The sequence below is a fragment of the Eretmochelys imbricata genome, chromosome 1 (genome assembly GCF_965152235.1).
Source record: "Eretmochelys imbricata isolate rEreImb1 chromosome 1, rEreImb1.hap1, whole genome shotgun sequence".
Lineage (NCBI taxonomy): Eukaryota > Metazoa > Chordata > Testudines > Cheloniidae > Eretmochelys > Eretmochelys imbricata.
Window position 1 is genome coordinate 267,485,462 of NC_135572.1, and position 23,802 is coordinate 267,509,263.

Sequence of the window (23,802 nt, forward strand, 5' to 3'; positions counted from 1 at the left end):
TGTAAGTTTAGTGTGTACTCTTAAAGACTAGGGGCCAGATTTTTCCCAGTGGGAGTTAGGCAACTAGGTGCTCTTAAATCTCAAGCGCCTCGGTGCCTAATTTCCATTGGGAAAAATCCAGCCCATAGTCTTTAGGGTATCGACACTGCTATTAAAAACCTGCTGGTGGCCCATGCTGGCTGACTCGGGCTCAGGGGCTGTTTAATTGTGATGCAGATGTTTGGGCTCTGGGACACTGCAAGTGGGGAGAGTCCCAGAGGTCGGGTCCAGCCTGAGCCCAAATGTCCACACCACAGTTAAATAGCCCCATAGTTCAGTTCCTTGCACTGGCCAGCCGCAGGTTTTTAATGCAGTGTAGACATGCCCAAAGAGAGAGAGACAAACCTCATGGTCCAGTTGCTAGCAGAAGAGGACTTTTTTAAAGCACCTAGGTGCCTAATTCTCATCAATTTAAATGAGAGTTAGGTGCTTTTTGAAAATCCTACTAAGGACTTAACTTGCATTTTTAAGTGCTTACATACATTTTGAAAATCTGGCCTTAACAGCTGAATTATAGTTCAATAGGTAGACATTAACGTGCGTTGAGGTGAATATCCAGATTTACTGATCTGAAAGGTTAAAAGAAAATGTTGAGTATTTACTTCATGGAACAATAAATATTGATGATCACTGAAGCCTGAAGTCAGAGTTTTATTACATATACTATATCCTGAATATTTTAATCAGAACTATGTGCAAGTCTCTTCATGATCATGAAATTCTTAAGGGTAATAATAGGTTTCAGAGTAACAGCCGTGTTAGTCTGTATTTGCAAAAAGAAAAGGAGTACTTGTGGCACCTTAGAGACTAACCAATTTATTTGAGCATAAGCTTTCGTGAGCTACAGCTACATGCATCTGATGAAGTGAGCTGTAGCTCACGAAAGCTTATGCTCAAATAAATTGGTTAGTCTCTGAGGTGCCACAAGTACTCCTTTTCTTTTTAAGGGTAATAGGTTTTTAAAAAGAACATTTTAAATAGGAATAGAGTTAGATGTCCAGAAAAAAAAATTGACTTCCAAGCCAATTGGAATACAGTCAGTTTGATGGGTTAACTTTGTTCTAAATCTCAGTGTTGTTGATCTTTTGAAGTAGTAAGACATTAAGAACTTGGTGATTTATCACATGCCTTTTTTGAAAATGACGAGCTAAGATGTTCTTGTATGGTATGTAATAAATCCAACATTACTCATCTCATTTTTTTCTTTGGGGTGCTGTTGCTGTTTATTATTATTAATGATTATATATTATTGATCTTAGTGACCGAAAACTAGCTATCTGAGGTCAGGTGTCTTAATTGCACATAAGACTAACTGGTTCCCTTTTTGGCAGTTCAAAGTCAGAGGCCAAGGACTGAATGGTCTTGGAGACAAAACTTTCATCTCATTCATAGTGATGGTGGTGGCATAACAATGTTTAAGAGACATTTTTGGGGGTATTGAGTGGCTCTTACACAGCCATAACTGGTTTCCTATTCTGTTGGCAGAGAACTTAAGGCCCAGGTATGAACTGGAAGAGCTGGGTTCCAGTTCCGCCTCTACTATAAATTCTGTGTGCTTTTGAGCAAGTTAACTTTATGTGCCTCAGTTTCCCCATCTGCAAAATTAAGAGGTACATTATTTATAAAGTGCTTGAGGACCTAGGATGGAAAATACCATAAGTACAAAGCACTTACAGAAGTTAAAATGATAATATTAAATTGGGGGTAGATTCTATAAATTGAATTTGAGTTTGCAGTGCACTGTGGTCATAAAAAGGCAGTGCAGTGTTAGGCTGCAAATACATAGTTACATGCTAATAGGGAGGTAGTTCTCTTTTCTAGATGGTGTTTGTGAGTCTGCCTTTTGGATACTGTAAAGTTCAGACTATTTGAATAGCAGAAAGCTGATGATGAGCTGGAGGGAGTTAAGAGAAGAGTCACAAAAAATATAGAAGAGACTGATCTAGCAACAAAGATTTAAAAGATATATAGCGGGGCAATAAAACGATATAATTAAACCTACAAGTAGTGAAGTGTATAAACTCTAAGGGAGCAATGAATTGTTTAGCCAAAGTAAAAATATCAGGAAACAATTTGTAACTGTGTTACAGCTGATGACAAGGCTGAATACTCTATAGTTAAGGCTATTAATCTATTCCCATAATAACCCACTATTTTCACATGTTCATAACTTAGCAAAGCGTTTATGGCTTATTACAACAATCTGTTTTCCACTAACCCCCCATTTTGTTCTATGACTACTGGGTTGTTAAGGGGCCATTTCACCTTGAATGGTCCCTTAGAATATGTGCTAACTACTTATGGTATAAACTATCTGTTTGACCTTGTATTTAGCTCTGACACTCAGATTACTTTTCTCAGACCTGTGGAAGAGCTCTATGTAGCTTGAAAGTTTCTCACTGACAGAAGTTGGTCCAATAAAAGATATTACCTCACCTACCTTGTCTCTATAATAGCTCAGCATGCACATTTTGATATGATATTGTCAGTGCTTTGACTCTATGAAATAGTCGGAGTGAAATCCCTTTGTGTGTTTGAATTAGGTTTTCTTTCCCTTCTTCATTTCTCCATTTGTCTTTAGTTGAAATACAATTAGAACCTTTCTTTAAGTACTGCTACAGGAAGAACATTTGAAACTGGAAACGTGATATAGACTTGTTTCTCAAAGAAGACTAGTGCCTTTACATGTTGTGGGTGGGTTGAGAAGCAGGAAGGGGATAAAAATAAAATTGATGGAAAAATCATTTCATAAGATTTTATTAGCGGAGCTTAGTAAGGCACCACCTCTTTGTAATGTCACAGTAGCCTTTGGCCCCAATCCTGGACGTGCCTAAGTATGTGCACAACTTAATACACATGAGTAGTCCCACTGAAAATCAGTGTATAAAATTTATGCATGTGCTTATGTCTTTGCAGTTTTGGTGCCGTGTTATCTGCTAAGCCTGACAGACACATATCCAGCTGTTTGTTGAGAGTATGCAGTTTTGAGTGTTCATTCTTAATCTTTCCCTGTATGCTGTATGGGATGTTGATCAGGTGGTTTTGCAGTTTCTTTGAGTGTGTGTGGCATAATCTCTCAGCATATATCCGTATAACCGTGTTGCTCAGAGGTGTGAAAAATCCACACCGCTGAGTGACGTAATTATACTGACACCCGCCCCTTCCCCCCCATATAAACAGCGCTTTCTCGACAGGAGAGGTGGATTAACTACAGACTGGAGAACATAAGAATGGCCATACTGGGTCAGACCAAAGGTCTGTCCAGCCCAGTATCCTGTCTATCGACAGTGGCCAATGCAAGGTGTCCCGGAGGGAGTGAACCTGACAGGTAAGGATCAAGTGATCTGTCTCCACCCTCTGACAAACAGAGGCTAGGGACACCATTCCTTACCCATCCTGGCTAATAGCCATTAATGGACTTAACCTCCATGAATTTATCCAGTTCTCTTTTAAACCCTGTTATAGTCCCAGCCTTCACAACCTCCTCAGGCAAGGAGTTCCACAGGTTGACACTGCACTGAGTGAAGAACTTCTTCCTTTTATTTGTGTTAAATCTGCTGCCCATTAATTTCATTTGGTGGCCTTTAGTTCTTATAATATGGGAACAAGTAAATAACTTTTCCTTATTCACTTTCTCCACACCACTCATGATTTTATATAGCTCTATCATATCCCCCCTGAGTCTCCTCTTTTCCAAGCTGAAAAGTCCTAGCCTCTTTAGTCTCTCCTCATATGGGACCCATTCCAAACCCCTAATCATTTTAGTTGCCCTTTTCTGAGCCTTTTCTAATGGCAGTATATCTTTTTTCAGATGATGGGGCCACATCTGTGCGCAGTATTCAAGATGTGGGCGTACCATAGATTTAAATAAGGGCAATAAGATATTCTCCGTCTTATTCTCTATCCCTTTTTTAATGATTCGTAACATCCCATTTGCTTTTTTTGACTGCCGCTGAACGGACATCTTCAGAGAACTATCCACAATGACTCCAAGATCTTTCTCCTGATTAGTTGTAGCTAAATTAGCGCCAATCATATTGTATGTATAGTTGGGGTTATTTTTTCCAATGTGCATTACTTTACATTTATCAACATTAAATTTCATTTGCCATTTTGTTTCCCAATCACTTAGTTTGGTGAGATCTTTTTGAAGTTCTTCACAGTCTGTTTTGGTCTTAACTATCTTGAGCAGTTGAGTATCATCTGCAAATTTTGCCTCCTCACTGTTTGCCCCTTTCTCCGGATCATTTATGAATAAGTTGAATAGGATTGGTCCTAAGACTGACCCTTGGGGAACACCACTAGTTACCCGTCTCCCTTCTGAAAATTTACCGTTTATTCCTACCCTTTTTCCTTGTCTTTTAACCAGTTCACAATTCATGAAAGGATCTTCCCTCTTATCCCATGACAACTTAATTTACATAAGAGCCTTTGGTGAGGGACCTTGTCCAAGGCTTTCTGGAAATCTAAGTACACTATGTCCACTGAATTCCCCCTTGTCCACATGTTTGGTGACCCCCTCAAAGAACTCTAATAGATTAGTAAGACATGATCTCCCTTTACAGAAACCATGTTGACTTTTGCGCAACAATTTGATTTTCTATGTGTCTTAAAATTTTATTCTTTACTATTGTTTCAACTAATTTGCCCGGTACTGACGTTAGACTTACCAGTCTGTAATTGCCAGGATCCTGCAGAGCCCTTCTTAAATATTGGCGTTACATTAGCTATCTTCCAGTCATTGGGTACATTAGGCTGATTTAAAGGACAGGTTAAAAACCATAGTTAATAGTTCCGCAATTTCACATTTGAGTTCTTTCAGAACTCTTGGGTGAATGCCATCTGGTCCCGGTGACTTGTTACTATTCAGTTTCTCAATTAATTCCAAAACCTCCTCTAGTGATACTTCAATCTGTGACAATTCCTCAGATTTGTCACCTACAAAAGACAGCACAGATTTGGGAATTTCCCTGACATCCTCATCAATGAAGACTGAAGCAAAGAATTCCTTTAGTTTCTCTGTGATGACTTTATCATCTTTAAGTGCTCTTTTTGTACCTTGATCGTCCAGGGGCCCCACTGGTTGTTTAGCAGGCTTCCTGCTTTTGAGGTACTTAAAAAAACTTATTACCTTTTGAGTTTTTGGCTCGCTGTTCTTCAGACTCCTTTTTTGGCTTTTCTTATTACATTTTTACATTTAATTTGGCAGTGTTTATGCTCCTTTCTATTTACCTCACTAGGATTTGACTTCCACTTTTTAAAAGATGCCTTTTTATCTCTCATTGCTTCTTTTACATGGTTGTTAAACCAAAGTGGCTCTTTTTTAGTTCTTTTACTGTGTTTTTTAGTTTGGGGTATACATTTAAGTTGAGCCTCTATTATGGTGTCTTTGAAAAGTGTCCATGCAGCTTGCAGGGATTTCACTCTAGTCACTGTGCCTTTTATTTTCTGTTTAATTAACCTCCTCATTTTTGCATAATTCCCCTTTCTGAAATTAAATGCCAGTGTTGGGCTGTTGAGGTGTTCTTCCCACCACAGGAATGTTAAATATTATTATATTATGGTCACTGTTTCCAAGCGGTCCTGTTATAGTTACCTCTTGGACCAGATCCTGCGCTCCACTCAGGACTAGATCGAAAGTTGCCTGTCCCCTTGTGGGTTCCTGTACCAGCTGCTCCAAGAAGCAGTCATTTAAAGTATCGAGAAATTTTGTCTCTGCATTTCGTCCTGAGGTGACATGTACCCAGTCAATATGGGGATAATTGAAATCCCCCACTATTATTGAGTTTTTTTTATTTTGATAGCCTCTCTAATTTCTCTTAGCATTTCATCGTTACTATCACTGTCCTGGTCAGGTGGTCGATAATACATCCCTACTGTTATATTCTTATTAGAGCATGGAATTACTATCCATAGAGATTCTATGGAAGATGTGGATTCATTTAAGATTTTTATTTCATTTGATTCTACATTTTCTTTCACATATAGTGCCACTTCCCCCTCCCTGCACGACCTGTTCTGTCCTTCCCTTATGTTTTGTACCCCAGAACGATTGTCTCATTGTTTGTCGCCACTCCACCAGGTTTCTGTAATGCCTATTATATCAATATGCTCCTTTAACACAAGACACTCTAGTTCATCCATCTTATTATTTAGACTTCTAGCAATTGTGTACAAGCACTTTAAAAACTTGTCACTGTTTATTTGTCTGCCCTTTTCTGATGTGTCAGATTCTTTATGTAAATGTTTCTCATCTGATCTGGCCCATACTTTATCCTCTTCCATCCTCTCCTCCTGACTAAAACCTAGAGAATCTCTATCAATAGACTGTCCTCTAAGAGAAGTCTCTGTCCGATTCATGTGCACCTCTGCAGCAATCAGCTTTCTTCCATCTCTTAGTTTAAAAACTGCTCTACAACCTTTTTAATGTTAAGTGCCAGCAGTCTGGATCCACTTTGGTTTAGGTGGAGCCCATCCTTCCTGTATAGGCTCTCCCTATCCCAAAAGTTTCCCAGTTCCTAATAAATCTAAACCCCTCCTCTCTACACCATCGTCTCAACCACGCATTGAGACTCTGAAGCTCTGCCTGCCTACCTGGCCCTGCGCGTGAAACTGGAAGCATTTCTGAGAATGCCACCATAGAGGTCCTGGATTTCAGTCTCTTTCCTAGCAGCCTAAATTTGGCCTCCAGGATGTCTCTCCTACCCTTCCCTATGTCATTGGTGCCTACATGTACCACGACCACCGGCTCCTCCCCAGCACTACACATAAGTCTATCTAGATGCCTCGAGAAATCCACAACCTTCGCACCAGGCAGGCAAGTCACCATACAGTTCTCCCGGTCATCACAAACCCAGCTATCTATGTTTCTAATGATCGAATCTCCCATTACTAACACCTGCCTTTTCCTAATGACTGGAGTTCCCTCCCCCAGAGAGGTAACCTCAGTGTGAGAGGATACCCCAACATCATCTGGAAGGAGGGTCCCAACTATGGGAAGGTTTCCCTCTGTTTCCGTTGACTGCCCTCCTTCTCTGGGCCTTTCACCCTCCTTAACAGCGCAGGGGCTGTCTGATCGGAGGTGGGACAAATCTACAGTGTCCCGGAAAGCCTCATCAACATACCTCTCTGCCTCCCTTAGCTCCTCCAGTTCTGCCACCCTGGCCTCCAAAGCCCATACATGGTCTCTGAGGGCCAGGAGCTCCTTGCACCAAATGCACACATACGCCACCCGTCCACAGGGCAGGTAATCATACATGCTACACAGAGTGCAATAAACAGGATAGCCCCCACTCTGCTGCTGGGGTTCTGCCTGCATTCTCTCCTACAGCTACCTAGGTTAATGATAAGGTTTTTGTTTAAATCAAGAAGTTTTACTATAGTTTAGTTTAAAGGTTTTACAGAATGGCAAGTGTACCTCACCCCCTTTCCACTCCCTTCTTGAAACTCCCTGACAGCGGTCCCTGGTCGCTTGCTCACTGCTTTATAGAGCCCTGGCCTTCTTGATAGCCCCACCACCTGACTAAGGCTCAGCCAGTGAACGGAGGCTTCTAGATTTCAAACCTTTGTTTAGAAGCTCTCAGCTTCCAACTGCCGGCCACAGCACACAATTCTTCAAACAAACAGGGAGACAAACACAAGCTCAGCACACAGCAAGTAACCCCCAAACACAAACACACACTACAGACAGCCACTTACCCAAAGGGTCCCGTATTTGCTCCTCCTTCACCTGGAGAACTCCCTCTCGAAACTCCCTGTTAGCGGTCCCTGTTCGCAAAACGTAGGAGTGTCTTCCTTTAAGTGCTACAGTGGTACAGCTGCATCAGTGCTACTGTGTGATGCAGCATTTTAAGTGTAGACCTGTCCAGAGACAGGGACTGCAGCTCTCCCTCAAAAGGGACAAGCAGTTCAACAGTAATGTTTTACACGAAGAAGGTTGCAAAAGTCTCATTTGTATATAATGTATGTGTATATAGTCTTGTGTTTATAGACACATGCATTAGTGTCCTCTAAAGGCACTGCATTAAGTCAGGGACAGTAGAAAACCTCTGTTGCCAAAAAAAAAAAAAAAAAGTGTATCCTTCAGTAGTAGTTTCTGCAAACTTTGTTGCTTTCTGAAATTTTTGCTGAATTCTAAGCTTTTTTTTTAAAGTGACGAAGAAAAAAGCTTTTCCTGTAATGAATGTATGGTAGTAAAATATAAATTGATAGAAAACTTTCCATCTAAACAAGAAGAGCATCGAAGATTAAGATGTACTTTACTCATTTCAGTAAGGTGTAAACTTCACAGCCTAATTTGGATAAATTTAGATGCTAACATTTATTAGGATAGACAGTTTATTTACCTTTTTATTAATACACAAAATTAGAAATGAATTTTTTTTTAAAAAAATCCTGTTCATGTACTGTGATGTTTACTCAGGTTAAAATAACAAATCATGGAATACAGCAGCATAATCTTCTTGGTCATTTTGCTTATACATAGGTACTTTTGAAATTTTTACCCCTAAGAGACTTACTGGCTTAAGTCTCTGAGACATAAGCTCCAAAGTCACATAGGCAGAAATGTTATCTTCTGTTTTTATTTCATTTTTTCCTGTTAAAATATGCAGCTGGTTATACTGCTTTTTATAATTAAATAGTATTCTATAAATTATTCTAGATGTGCAACATGACAGAATTAATCTTGCTATTGGAACCTTAATCTTAGTGTTTGTATATTTGTTTGTTTGTGATTTTAATTGTGCAATTCTTAATGTTATGTTACATTCAATAGCCTGTGTTAATAATACTCTTTATAGCTATTCAAATATAGAATAATCTCTTTTGGGAAGTTGGAGGAGGTACTTAAAAATGTACTGGACAAAATACTAGAGCATACACCATGAGGCCCAATCCTGTGTTGATAGATGAATGGACAAGGTCTGATAAGTCTTGTTACTAAGTCAAAATTCAGTATGATTGTGCTCTGCTTTTGTAGAACAGACACTTTTGAATGATAGCTCATTTGATCACAATATACAGCTGAAGCCCGGTACTTTATTGTAGTGAAATGTCTAATTCACTGAAGCGTTGCAGTAAACCTTCAATAGTGCTACGTGCCCTATTGGAGAGGGTATGATTTTAAATGGAAATGAAGGCTTTTGCCTTTATTTACTTCATCTAGATGTATAAAGAATGATAGTTTTCCCTTTCCCAATATACAATTTTTGTGCTGCTTTTTTTTTTAAAAAAAATCATTAATGTCAAGTATTGTCTGTCTTCCTAAAAAGGAAGGAAGGTGAGTATTAGATCATCCAGCTCTTCTGTGAATCCCTAGAGATTTTTTCTGAAGTGTTCTAGTTAAAAAGATGTAATATATTAATAGTCTGAATAAAAACATTTCTGCTCTCCATTAGGTTTCACATCCTTGGTTCTTGAGTTGTCATAATCCTGCTCGTTCTCCAGTTGATTGTAGAATCTTCCAGGGTAGACAAGATTTAAATTTTTAATGTTTAACAAAAAAAAAAAAAAGATAGAAAAGTTGTATAAATGAGGGGAGAGAGACACAGGGAATGTCTAGATTAGGGTATTCCATATTTTTAAAAAATTACACAAACTGTCTCCTGTTGGCATAGAGCATTTTCATGGGACGCACTATAGCGGCATTGGTGCAGCTGCACCGCTGTAGCACTTCTAGTGTAGGCTAGCCTGTAGACATAGCCTGCGTCTATTGATGTAGCTAACATCATTTGGAAAGGTGGTTTTCCTACACCGACAGAGGAACTACTGTTGCATCCACATTAGGGGGTGCTATGCCAGCATAACGATCAGGTCTAGGCTTCATAGTGTAGACACAGCCAAGGTAAAACCATAATGAGGACAGTGTAGTTGTAGTTCTTAATAGGAGTTAGCAGGTTCAGATAAATACTAGAAGGTAGTCTGGGTTTTTCTTGACCTAACTCCTGTTAAAACTACAACTACCTTGTCTTCATTAGGATTTTACCTTGTGTTAGTTAATGTATGGTAGCCAGCACCTTTTTTGTAGTGAAGGTCTTCGTGTAGACTTAGGCAATGCCTGCCATCTCCACCCCCCCCCCCCCCAAAAAAAAAAAAAAGGAAAAAAGAAAAGGTATACTTAATGCACATTAACTATCTGTAAAATCACATTAACTATCTGTAAAACTAACTGTAAAATCCTAGTGGAGACAAAGTGCAGGTAACTTTTACTGTAATGTAGCTAGTAGAGTTCAACACTATTACCTTACTCATGCTGGCCTTGCAGTTGACCTCTTCTAACTACGTCACAGTAAAAACTAGCTGTGCCTTTTCTCCATTAGGATTTTACAGTCAGATAAGTAACCTGCATTAGTTATCTTGGTGTGAAAAGATAAAAGGGGGCACACACACGCACAACCCACCCCCACATCACCTTTTTTGGCAATGAAGACACATCCTGATTTAAATTCCTTTAAAAAATAGTATTAGTTGGTCATGGTATCAGGGGACCCAGAACCAGGGGGAAGAGGCAGGAGGGCCATGCCCTGCCCTTTTAAAAGTGGGAGGGCCATGCCTGTTCACTTTTTAACATGGGCATAGTTTGGGGGGCAGGGGACTGCATTTTCTCCCCAAACTGCAAGCCTCAGGCATGCATAGAGCAGCGCTGTCAGGGGCTGTGCTTCGTGGTGGGGGAGCTGATAGGGTGATCAGCTCCCCCACTATGAAGCACAGCCCCTGCTAGTGGCACCAACCTTTTCCTGGTGGGGGTGCTGAGGTGGGCCTTAGCCCCCGCTTTCCATGTGACCCAGTTCTACTCAGTGGCCCCAGCCCTGGTCAGTGCACCCCAGGGGGTGGGGACATGGGCCGGGGGCTGCTCTCAGACCCCCCACCTAGGGTAGGTGGAGTGTCCAGAGCTCCCAACAGCAGCCCAGGCTCCCTGGGCGGCTCTTACCACTCCTCTTCTCTGACTTCCAGCCTGGTCAGGGATAGAGTCTTGGGGGGAAGAGAAGGAGCAGGGGGCAGGGCCACGGAGGGGACATGTCCTCATGCCTCCTCCCATCTACTAAAGTTCCAGCGTTCCTGGATGTTATATTTTAGGTCTGGTCTACATACAGACTTGCACCAGTTTAATTAAACCAGTGTAAACCCCTGTTTGCGCATTTTTTGTTTGTTTTTTAAATTTAAAAGTAGCTTCTTAATCAACTAAAGCAAAGTTGAAATAAGAGTGTTCAATCTAGTCTTATTCAAATGTCTTAGATTAAACGTGTGCAACTCTACATGAGGACAAGCCCTTTGTGCATAATATTGTAAAATTCTGTAAATTTTATTTCTCAAAATAACGCTATATAATCACACCAGTTTCAATTGTTTTGGTAATTTATTTCAAAATACCTGTCAGCAAGTATGTCTGTAACAATACAAACATACACAAAATTTTCCCCCAGGAGTAAAGTGTTAAAGAGACCCCTACGACAACCCAGTTCCTATGTCTCTGCCCCCTACCATCCCAGAGCCCAGCTAGGGGGCCAGACATTCATATCCCCTACCCCACAGAGGCAAGCTGCAGGCTCCCTTTGCCCCCCAGCCCAGACACTCACCCGTCGCCTAGAGGCCAGCTGCAGGGCCCCCCCAGTCCAGACACTCTCACCTCCTTCCCTCCCAAGCCCAGCCATGGCCACCCCCAGCCCAGACACTCACCTTCTACTCCCTAGAGCCTAGGGATCCAGAGGGAGAAACAGCGTGATGCTGGGTTTCCTTCGCGCCACTGCCTCCTTCCTTCAGGGTGTGCTGCAAACTGCAGCTGCTGGGAACCATCCAGTTCCCTCCCACTCCCCCTGGCCTTGTCTTCTATTTGTGAGCTGGGCTTTGCTGGGTCCAGCGGCACCTAGTGGTGGCCAATATTGCTGCGGCCCATTTCGGGAGGGGAAGAATAATTTCTGCAAAATTCTGCATTGCACAGTGGCGCAGAATTCCCCCAGGAGTAAGAGAGTCTCTGGCACGTCTTCCTTTCTGGGGCAAAAACTTTGTTTGGGGTAGGTTTCTAAATTGTATAGGGGTTTTTGTGGTGGTTGGAGTGTTTTAGGTAGAAGCCTTTGGTCTGAAAATTTACAGCAAAATGAAAACTAACATTGGGCTCATCTCAGTGTTTAAAACCTTGTCAAGGATTAGTCAAGTCATTTTGACAACCAAAGGGAGTTCCTTCCCATGTGAAGCCTCTTTAGTCCCAGGCTCCAGATGTGAAGTAGGTTTTGCTTTTTCAGTAGCCACTCGGATCTTTCTGTCGTAAAGTGCCCTCTTTCTGAAAGTTGTTAATGTGGTTATGTGCAAATGCATGGTCAGGAATTTCTCCTAAGATATTACCACAGAGTCTGCTCTAGTGGCTAAAAAATCCCAAAACAAATACTTTACCCCTGGAAGTAATTTTCTTTTTAACAGTGGAAAATAACAGAAATGTCAAGTAGTTCCAAAAAGAAATCCAAGCATTGAAACTTTTTTTAAAAATAAGTATTTTGCATTCCTGAGGGATGAAGTACTTTGGAGGGGAGAAGAGGTCCAGTGATCTCTCAGCACCTATGATTTTGGTATGATGAGTAAGTAATACATCTCCCTGCCTGTTCAGGAGGAACTATTATTGAATGACAGTGATAAGCTTTGAAACCATATTTGAAACTTCTCACCACCATTAAAAAAAAAAAAAATTGGTGGTGATGTTAAACTGAACAATAAACGTGTGTCCTACTCCTGTGTTTTAGCCTGCAAGTAATTGTGCCAAACAGAAAACATTTTCTGCACCAGTTTCCCTTTCAGTTTATCAGCTGTTTTAGTTTTTATAAGTCCTCACATCTCTTTGGTTGTGGCTTCAGAAGGCATTTGAACCAATGTCTGAGGGCTTTATTACAGAGGTTTGTGCTGTTTGTCACATTAACTTTGTTTTGGTGGTTCTTGCATTAAAAACAAAGCAATTGTCCTTATATTTACCTATATTATTAGTGGTTTTATTATGCAATAATTAAAATATATGGACAAATGTTACATAAACCAAGGAAGAAATGCTGCTGATAGAGCCTGTTGGAACAGGCATCAGTATAGGATCTGCAGAGGAATTCTATTTTAAAGTGAAAATTTGTGATAAACATTTTGGTTCTTGACTGTTCAAATGATACTCAGATATAGTGAGACATGGACCATGAGGGAGCCAGTAGCAGATCCTTGATCCTGAGTTACTCAGCCCTATCACAGCAGTTCTGATTTGTGCCTGTGGTGGAGTAGGTGCAGTAGAGCTCCCTTCTGTCACATCCCCTTCCTCTCCCTATGCCAGAAGTGCATGGGGCAACTTGTGCAGGAAGCAGCAGCGCTGCCTCTGCCAGCTTTATGTTGGTGCAGACCTCCCCTACAAGGAGGAGTTCTCTGCTGGCCCTTTCTGGCCACTTTACTTTGTGCCTCTTATGTAGCCCAAGTTGACTAAGGGCATGGCTATACTGGAAACTTCAAAGTGCTCCCATGCATGAGCGCTGGGACAGAGCTCTCCCAGCACTCCTGGTAATCCACCTCCATGAGGGGATTAGCTCAGAATGCTGGGAGCATGGCAATAAAAGTTAGAGTGCTATAAAATGTAAGTGTAGACAAGCCTATCGTGTACCTGGGAATCCTGCCCTGTATCAGTAGTTTCAAATGTAAAATATTGCCTCTTGGGACAACTAATCATAATCCCATGACCTGTCCATTACAAAACCATGCTAAATCTCTTTGTAAAGTGATCAGCACTTTTGTCTAGTTAAAACAGTGTTAGCACAACTTGTTGAATGGTTTCTTGGAAAGATTGAAGTTTCACACTGAAAACACATGCAGGCATTGTAAGATGACAAATCAGATTCAAGATTTTGGTGTTTGAAGGGCTTTCCTTCTAGCAGGAAATCATCTCCCACACTGGCTTATGCATTCTAACCTTCTGTTTAATATAGCAACAAAGAGTTGAGCTGCTTTTACTCTGAGGCACCTTTCTTAAAGAGGATAGAGGGTTTATCTGAACAGATTAAAGGGTTACATCTCAGAATAGTGGGTACCTTATTATCCTGCTGGTAGCTGAAGAACACTTTTTTCAGTTAAGAAATAAATAAAATTATATATTTTACAGAGTTACTCTGCTGATGACTAGAAATGGGTAGAAGTAAATTAGGTGTAGAGGTCTCTATAGGTCTATATATTATAAATAAACTATTGTCGTATGTAAAATAAACAAGGTTTTCAAAATGTTTAAGAAGCTTCATTTAAAATTAAATTAAAATCCTGATCTTATGCAGCCAGCCCCCTCAGCCCGCTGCCAGCCTGGGGTTCCGTTCACCTAGGACGGCAGCAGGCTGAGCGGGACCTGCGGCCGGGACCCCAGCTGGCAAGGGGCTGGCAGCCAGAACCCCAGACCAGCAGTGAGCTGAGCGGCTCAGCCCGCTGCCACTCAGCCCACTGTCCAGTCTGGGGTTCCATCCGCCGGCTCCTGCCAGCCCCGCTCAGCCCGCTGCCAGTCTGGGATCCCGGCCCTGCCCACATAAAGTAGGTACCTACCTTCTCCCTGGTTGTAGCCTATTCTCTTCCTCTCTCTCTGCACTGAGCTGAAGGTGGGAGTGCACTGAGTACAGGGCTGGGGGTGAAGGATCAGGCTGGGGGTTGGGGTGTAGGGTCTGGCCAGGAGCTAGAATGAGGGAGGGGGCTCAGGGTTGGGGCAGGAGGTTTGGGTGTGGAGTGCTTACCTGGGCAGCTCCCATTTGGTGTGAGGGTGCAGGTGGGAAGGGGGAGATGCAGGAGGTCCTGTTTGGTGCTCAGGGTGGGGGTGGGAATGTGGGGGGTGCAAGAGTCAGGGCATGTGAGGAAGGTGCAGGAGTCAGGGCTGGGGTCATGGGGGGATGCAGGGGTCAGGGCAGAGGGCTGGGGATGTGGGCTAGGGTCGTGGGGGTGCTCCCTGCCCTGAGCAGCTCACGGCAGGGGGTTGGAGGGGATATGCCCTGATTCCACCCCTCTTCTCTGTCTCCACCCCGGAGCAGTGAGCGTGCTGCGGCTCTGCTTCTCCCCCTCCCAGTGCAAGGGCCATCAGCTTGGTGGCAGGGAGGGAGAGGAGGAGGGGCAGGAACCCAGCATGCTGGGGGAAGGAGCGGGGGAGGGGGGAGCTTGCCTGCCCTGCAGCAGCAGCTGGCAGGACCAAGCTTCTTCACCCCGGGTGAAGCGGGGGGCAGAGAAGAGCGGGGCGGGCAGGATTTTTAATGGCATGCTGCTGCCTGCCGGGGTCCCGGCTGCCGGCCCCGCTCAGCCCACTGCCGGCATGGGTTTGACAGCGGGCTGAGTGAGGCCGGCGGCTGGGACCCGGCAGGCAGCAACGTGCCATTGTACCACAAGCAGCCCATGGGTTGAGAACCACTGGTTTAGAAGCATGGATTTGGTTATCTTTGTCTGAGTGAGGTGTGCGGCAAGTAAAATGTACCATTTTAAACAATAAGCTACCCTTCCTGGAAAGAGGGGTCTACAAAATGTTCATTCATCAAGGCATGAAAAATCCACTCTCAGAATTTAAAGGAAAGTTTGGCAAGTGGAAATGAGATAAGACATCAGTACTGCAGAAATTAAGGCTTGACTTTTTAAAAAAGTTGTCCCAAGGTTATCATCCAAATATAAACCAACACACTTGTGGTGGTGGTGGGAGCTTCAGCATTATTAAAAATATAGATGCTAAAAGCTGATACAAAAGATGGAATACAAGAACAGGGTAAGTACCCTTCTCAGAAGCAAGGGATGAAACCAGGCTCCGCACTAGATTGTTGCCCTTAGATCTCACTGGTAGGAGCCTTTTTTTTTTATCTGCTTCTGGCTGATAGGCCTCAGTCCTCTGCGAAGTTGGTGTCTGGTAACTTTTTCCCCCCAGGCTTCACTTCAAGTCGCTGTCTTTCTACAAAAATATATTTCAGAAATATAATTCGTATTATAATTTAATGTGATGTTTGTTTTTCTTTTACTTTCATTGCCTCGAGTAAAAGAAACGGTACAGTGTATATATAGTAAGGAGGAAACTGAGCTGTGGAAACCCTGAGCTGGCATCTTGTAGCGTTGGCAGGATATAATGAATGCTTTTTTCCCACTTTCCTTTCCGCTTTAAAGGCTTTAAGAAAGAAGGAAATTGGTGTTTGAGCATAACAGTAGGTAAATTTTTCATGAGTATACTAAGCTGGTCTAATTTGGGTTAGTGTCTGGAGGGCATGAAATAAAATGAAGGGAAAAATGTAGCTAAGGAATACTGTGCAGTATTAGTATTTAAAAACTGCTGATTTCCACTGATTTCTCACCCACCTTATTAAAGAGATGTACTAGCCGCGGTCTCCTCCTAACAAATTCAGTTGGTTACAAATTATTCAATCAAGGTTTTATCTCTCTACAACACTTCTGTTGTGGTTTGTATAATTTCAGTACATCGGTAGTTTTTTCAAACTGAATGACCAATCTACATTTCTGCTTTCTGTGTTTTAATTATGGTGCCTTGTACAGTACATGTTGTGCTTTGGAGTTAAGAGATAGTTGTTTTACTATTTACTACTTTTGTCAGAGTAGGATTGAATGATTTTCAAGATACTATTTCCTACATTTTTCTCCTTTTTAATATAAAGGGGGGCACTTTTTAGAACAAATTATTACTGTGTGGATTACCGTTTTTGAATCTCTTGTACAGACCATACGGAAACTATCAGTTTTAGAAGTTCTTATTCTCCTTCACCGTGTGAGATAGAAAAACCTATCCAGATGGGGATGAAGAATAATAATTCTGTATGTAATCTCGTGACCACTTTCCATGGTAGTCTTGTTTAATGGACTTGTCTCTTTCATAATTATTTTGTAGTTAAAACAGCTGAGTAAAGAATAGTAATTTTAGATCTGGTTTTTTACCTTGAAAGAGGTGCTATCTCTCATGCTCTGTTCCCTTTTTATTAGCATATTTATATCCAAGAGTGTTCCAGATTTACTATGACTATTTACAGAGACCTTTGCCGTATCCTAATTTTTGCCCTGTTAGCTTTTCCTGTCTGGTGTAGTTTACTGGCATTTGTACCTTACTGGAACATTGCGTAATTGGATCTTCAAGTTTGTTCTGAAGAGTAAAAAGGTATGTATTTGGCTCTCCCTCCATGTTGATACCCACGGTTTAATTTGTCAAGAAGAACTTGTATCTAGACGTTTACCTAGAAATTCCTTTCCCTCCCAAATCACCTAAATGAACCAGTGCCACCAGAGAAGAGAAACAGATTTAATATAGGAATTAAAAATCAAGGGTCTGAGACTGCAGAAATAATAGGCCAGATCTTAATGCCTTTTGCACCATTCTTGAAGTATTGATATTTGTTAATATGCCACTATGCTCTGCATCCCTACATGGAAACAAATCTAAAATTGGTATTCCTACTTCACAAGTTTTAGAATATGTGTTGGAGAGGATTTTAATGGAAATCATGTTTGTAAATAAGTTGTATACAAGTTATCTTGTGTACTTTTGTAAGTACTTTTTATAAGCTTAAAAATAGAAAAAATGAAGGCATTATTTTTATTCAGTATATACTAAAACGTTTTTAGCACTCCATAAAATGTGGGTAAATACCATTAAAATGTACTTAGGAAACTTGAGCTTACTATTCTGCTCCATAAAAATTAATACTTGTCCCATGAAAATATTGCCCTAACCATGCTGAATCTCCTCCTGTCTCAACAAACTTGTCTTCTGCCAGTGAAGTCCTTTCTTTAAAAAAAACAAACATGCCCCATGCCCTCCTCAGATTTAAAAAGAAAGAAAGGAAAAAAGAAAAAGGCAATAGCTAGTGACACCTTCTTAGTTACAACTTAACTTTTTTTTGGAGGAAAGAATACCACTGCATATGATAGTGTCCCAGATAAAAAATAGTAAATCAGTTGTTTGCTTCTGGAGGATGAAAAACGTGAATATATTAATAACAAGCCTCCACTGATGGAGTTCCAGAAAGACCAAACTTCATATTCTTGGTGGTAAAAAGGCATGTGTGTTGCTGGGGCAGGGTGCGGGCATCCAATGGTGAAGGCAAATTTGGTTTTCACTGCTGCTAGAGGTCTATACTGTCAGATTCTCTTGTAGTGTCTGATCACAAATGAACAGGTCATCTTCATCATCCTATACTGAAATCTTAAATCATCATCTGAGAAAGCAAGCAGAGAGAGGTTGAGTCTTCCCTGCTCCTTACAAGTAGGTTCAGTCTGGCTATAACTTCACAGAAAAACAATTACCAGCTTAATGTCGTTCAGAACAGTTGATCCCTTAGTTGTGCCTTGCATGCATAGTATGTTTCTGTTTTCTGCACATTCAGTCCGTTTCTTTAGAATTCCATCTAGCCCTGATTCTAATAACCAGTGTAAAGTTTCAGCCTGGATCTGACTTTACATTTTGAGGCATGACACACATGAAATAAGGAATAAAAGGTAGTTATAGTATCTCGAATAGCAATGTAGCAGCACCACTTTTGAGACTGAAATAGAAAATTTTGATTGGAAGGATATATGGTTGGCTGTAACTTTTTTGCTCACAGAATAACTCAGGTGTGCATGCTTTTTAGTGAGCCACATATTTATAAAACTCCTTTCTGAGCTTTGCATCAGTTACACATTGTTCAGTCAGAGATTTGTAGATTCTAAGGCCAGAAGGGACCATTGTGATCATCTAGTCTGACCTTCTGTATAGCACAGACCACAGAATTTCCCCATCCTACTCTTCTGTCCATGTCATTGAAGACTTGCTCCTTTTAAAATGGATCTTAGAACCCAATGGATCTCTTTATTTGAGCAACTAAGCATATTAGCAAGTCTGTCCACTTTTTTAAATCCGATGTACTAGCCATATCTATTCAGCAAAGTTCGTTTGAACTTTGAGTATGCTAACTAGTCTACATTTTTGAATTTATTCTTTAGTAAAGCTTGTATTTGAGTCATAAGTTAGTTTTATTGGATACCTATAAGTGTTGGTAGGTATCTTCAGGTCATCCTCCTTTCACAGGTTTTGCACTGGAACAATAAGGAGAGCACTTAATGCAATTGTAATCCACTTTACTCTCCTGAGCTAGGGTTACAGTCCCTCAGTAATATTAAAGTTCAAAGGAGATAGGGTCCCTTCTTGGTTACCTGACTTAACTTGCACCTGTGCTGTTAAGTGTCAGTAAATGAATATTCACTAATTTTTTAAAAAGTAGGGCATGATCAGTTGTCAGGATTTTCCAGTTTTTCTCTCTCTCTCTCTCTCTCTCTCTCTCACACACACACACTCTCTCACACACACACTCTCTCACACGTCAACCCGCAGAATTTTTTTTATTATTTCAGCAAATGGTATTGATTTTTATTTTTAAGTATTTTTTTCAATTTTTATCCATTTTAAATTTTCACAGTTGCAGGAAATTATGGGTGATGGTCAAACAATTATTTAGTGAGAGGAGAAGTTGAGATTCAAGATTTTAAAGCTTTATAATAATTTAAAACACAAATGGCCAACATCACATGTCAAAACATACAGAGTAAATATCCTTAGCTCAAACTCTAATAAGGTCTCAAGCAACATTTTTCTTACTTTGTCAACCTGCAAATTTTTATTATTATTGATGGAAATACATTTTTGATGGAAATACATTTTTGTCGGCTTGTGTGTGTGCGCAGTGAAATCAGTGTTTACCGATAATCTAAACTTTCCAAACCTACATACAAACAAAAATAAAGTCTGTGCTCAGCCAGTTCTACCACAGAGTCAACTCTCTACCCATTGTGTGTGCGGTAGATCAGCCTGCTTCTCTGGAGTGGATGGGCAGCTGAACTTAACATAGTCCCAAGCCTCCATGGATGAAAATGAGTCATTCCTCTCTCCCTCTCCAACTTCTGTAACCAAAAAGGACAGCCAGGAATAACCCACTTTAACACAGTTGAAATTTCTTTGGGTTCAGGGGTGGGGGCAAGGGACAGGTCTACATGTAAAATGCGGCCGTGGTGCAGCTGTATCTCTGTAACGCTTCAGTGAAGACGCTACTATGCCATTGGGAGAGCTGCTACCGTCAGCATAGTTAATCCACCACTGTGAGAGGCAGTAGCTTTGACAGGAGAAGCCCGCCTGTCAGTATAGCGCTATCTACACTAGGGATTAGGTCCGTATAACTGCGTCACTCAGGGGTGTGGATTTTTGGTGTGTGAGCGATGTACTTATACCGATGTAAGTTTATAGTGTAGACCTGGCCTTGTATAACAGACTTCCCTCTTTAACGTGGGGAAGGAAAAAGTAAGCTTCTAACCTGTGCTTTGTTACAAGAGCTTTGGGCTCCCAGTGGCTGAACTTGCAATGAATTCTGCTAAGAACTTCTAGTACCCAGAGTTCCTTGAAGCCCATCAATTGCTTTAAAGGAAGTGGTGTATCTGTAAGGTAGTGGGTTGCAATGCCTGGAGCAGGGAACCGGGCGCAGCCTCTCTGGGAGGAGCAACCACTGCAGGACAGGCTTGCTCTGCAGCCCTCCCTCTAAGGGTGGGACCTGAACCCCTTGTTTGGATAAAACAAAATAACATGAAATTCCTGAGAAATTATTAAAAAATAAAAAAGAATTTCATGGAGTCTGTGCGTGTACCCAGGAAGTCTGGTTTCTGTTCAGGACAAATGCTTGAATGATACTGCCAGCTGGATGTATTTGCATTGCCTCATTGTCATCCTGCATAAAATGGAAGACTTGCTGAGTGGAGAGATAAGAGGCATGTTTGTTTTCATTTTCCTTAATTGTTGAGGAGGTTAGTTGCCAGGTAGGGAATCTTGGTGTCGCCTTTGTCTAGGCCCTTTCTAGAGAAAGCCCTGCATTAGATATGGTTTGAGAGTGTTTTCCAGTTGTACAATGTGCACAGGCTTGTCCCTGTTTAATAATAACTTACACCTTCATGACCCCACACTCAATTCTGTTGCAGTACCTTAGTTGTGGTTTACACAGAGCTTCTCCACAACTTGTTCAGAATGCAGTATCACTTTCTTCACGGGTTGGGGCAATTCTGGCATGCCTGACTTATTGTGGCTGACAGTCATGCCTTTGTTCTGTTGGGCCCATCTGACCCTCAAACTTGGTTTAATTTTAATAGGACATTTTTTACAATAATGTGTTGTGCTTTATTAATTAAATGGCTTTTGCAGTATTTTACAGTAAAGGGGGAAAGAGCCATTTTTAGGAAAAAAGGTTTACATTTACTAAAAGATACTCAAGTATTTTAAAGTCTTTAACAGCATCCATGGTACTTCGCCATGCACTTTTCAGGGTATCCTTGTGTTGAGTTGAGGAGGAGGAAAGAGTAATTATTTTAGGCAGAGGGCGGAGCCTTTGTGATTAGAAATGTATTTTCAAGTCTCCAGTACTCAAAAGCAATAATATTTTTTAAAACATTTCTTCTGAAAAATAGGCTTATCCAAACATAGTTGCAACTTCAGTCTGCTGTGAGCATGAGTGTTCAAAGGAAAACTGCTACCACTTTGTCCAACCTATTAGTCTGAAAGTTCACAGGGAAAGAAGCACTTGTCACTATGAATAAACTTGTCTAAAAACAGTAATTACTGTGGGCATTTTGGAGCCTTATGTAGGAAGTGTGGCCTTCTTGCTACTAGTTGATGTAACTTGTGTCAGTGAGAGTGCCCAATGGAGTGTGTTATCCAGGTTCCAGGCATTGGTTTAATAGACCAAAGAAAATATTAAATTTTAGATAATCATTATTATTCAGCCTATTAATATTTAATCCTATATAGATTTTGTTCTTTTAATACGGGAAGGAAAACTTGAATTTGAGTGTTAAAACCAATAGTAAAGTGGGTTGAAATCTGGATTATAATGTCTTCTTTTGGGTGCCTTTTTACCGTTAGTGTCACAAATGACAGCTTTTTTTCAGAAAAATATCTGCCTCCAGCACAAGGCTCAGAAAAGCCAATAATAATAAAAATCTTGAATAAACTATTAAATGGATTTTTAGGAAGTTTTTAATTACAATTAGCATTTCTGTGCCTAGTGCTAGAGGCAGCCATCTTGCTGAAAAGCTGTCATTTGTAACACTGACTGTCAGATTATGTGTACATTTGGAGAAGAGAGAATGATGCTCTGTTTCTAGAATTATATGTTTCCAGCATTTCAGTGGGCTGCTTTCTCTAACTGAAATGCTGCAAATATAGTTCTATGCTGAAAAGTGACTCTAACTATACGACATGCTGGTCAGTGTTTGCCTCTATTTCTCCATATTGAAATGTGTTCAGTTTACAGGTAAAAAGATGCTTTTCTGACTGGTACACCTGCAAAGTCAACATGGACCTTGAGCAGGGTTGGGCAAACTTTTTGGCCTGAGGGCCACATTGGGGTGCGAAACTGTATGGAGGGCTGGGTAGGGAAGGCTGTGCCTCCCAAAACAGCCTGCCCCCTAGCCCCCCCCCCCACTTCCCACCCCCTCAAGCCCCTTAACCCAATCCAACCCCCCCACTCCTTGCCCCCTGACCGCCCCTTCCGGGACCCCCTGCCCCATATCCAACCCCCCAACCCCTTTACCATACTGCTCAGAGCAGCATGTCTGGCCGCTGTGCTGCCCAGCCGGAGCCAGACACGCTGTCCTGCATGAGCAGGCAGCCCAGAGCGCTGCCCGCACGGTGGAGTTGTTGTAGGGGAGGGAGGAAAGTGGGGGAGGGGCTAGGGGCTAGCTTCCCAGTCCAGGAGCTCAGGGGCCAGGCAGGATGGTCCTGCGGGCCGTAGTTTGCCCACCTCTGACCTTGAGACTCCAGTATGGTCCTTTCCTTCGCAGACCTCATTACCAATAATAAAGGTTTGGTAGTTCAGATTAGACACTTGGTGATGCCTTCAACAGGTGATGCAACAGGGTTGCACAGGTAAGTGCATAGTTTGATGAACAGAAAGCAATAGAATCCACTTCCTTCCCTCTTAGTTCTGATGGCTCTGCAAGGCTGCCAGAAGTAAAAACAGAACTAAAATCTGCAGCTATGACTTTACATACATACAGAGAGCAGTTCTGCTATGTAGCAAATGCATTTTATCTTGGTTACTTTTTAGAGTTGTACTACACTCAGTATTCTGGGCTATTGACTCTTTTTTTTTTTTTTTTTTTGAATTTCAGTGATCTCTGGTGAGTGTGTATATATAGTTATAACTGAGTAATGTCTGTAGCAGGTTGGCTGTGGATATGAAGGCGTGTGGAAGGCATAGAAGCTCTGACTGCTTGAGTGGTGATGGGTGAATGTTTGTCTGTACCATTTTGGAAAATAAGCTTGTATTTTGGTCTCACTCCTTTTCTTCCTTTTGGATGCAGATATCAAGTTCTGCCAGGAGAAGGATTTAGCAACTGATGAGTTGCTAGTTTAATTAGTCTGAAAATGGAGCATGTGATTGAACATGTTAAGAGATGCATCACTTTCACCTTGGAGACCTAGATTCATATTTGGATCATGTCTCAACCTATTATTGTTTACCAGCATCACAGTGCTACCAAATAACTTGGCCTGAATGTCAGTTTCTTCTAAGGAGAATTCTTGGACAAGAATAGCAGGAATTTTGCAGGTCAAGTTTGACTACGTTGGCAGAACTGTGTTCTGTACGCTACAGAAGCTACAACTTCCATTGTGTCTGCCAGAGAGCACTGACTAAAGCTAGACGGACAATCTCATGTTGCTGAAGTTTGCCAAACTTTTAAAATTGTGTGTTAATAAAAGGTAGTACTGCTTACACCAAAATATTTGCG

The 23,802-nt window shown here is 41.5% G+C and overlaps 1 protein-coding gene across 10 annotated transcripts in view; it reads left to right on the top strand.

Moving 5' to 3' along the window:
• Positions 1 to 23,802, top strand: part of TNRC6B (trinucleotide repeat containing adaptor 6B) — a 217,522-nt gene that overhangs the window by 104,547 nt on the left and 89,173 nt on the right. Inside the window, exon 1 of one of the 10 annotated variants that reach the window (XM_077830301.1) lies at positions 3,270 to 3,367. The exons of the other annotated variants lie outside the window; for them this stretch is intronic. Within the exon in view, the coding sequence (XP_077686427.1) occupies positions 3,270 to 3,367 (98 nt within the window). Of the gene's footprint in view, positions 1 to 3,269; positions 3,368 to 23,802 lie in introns of those variants that run through there. 10 annotated transcript variants of the gene reach the window in all.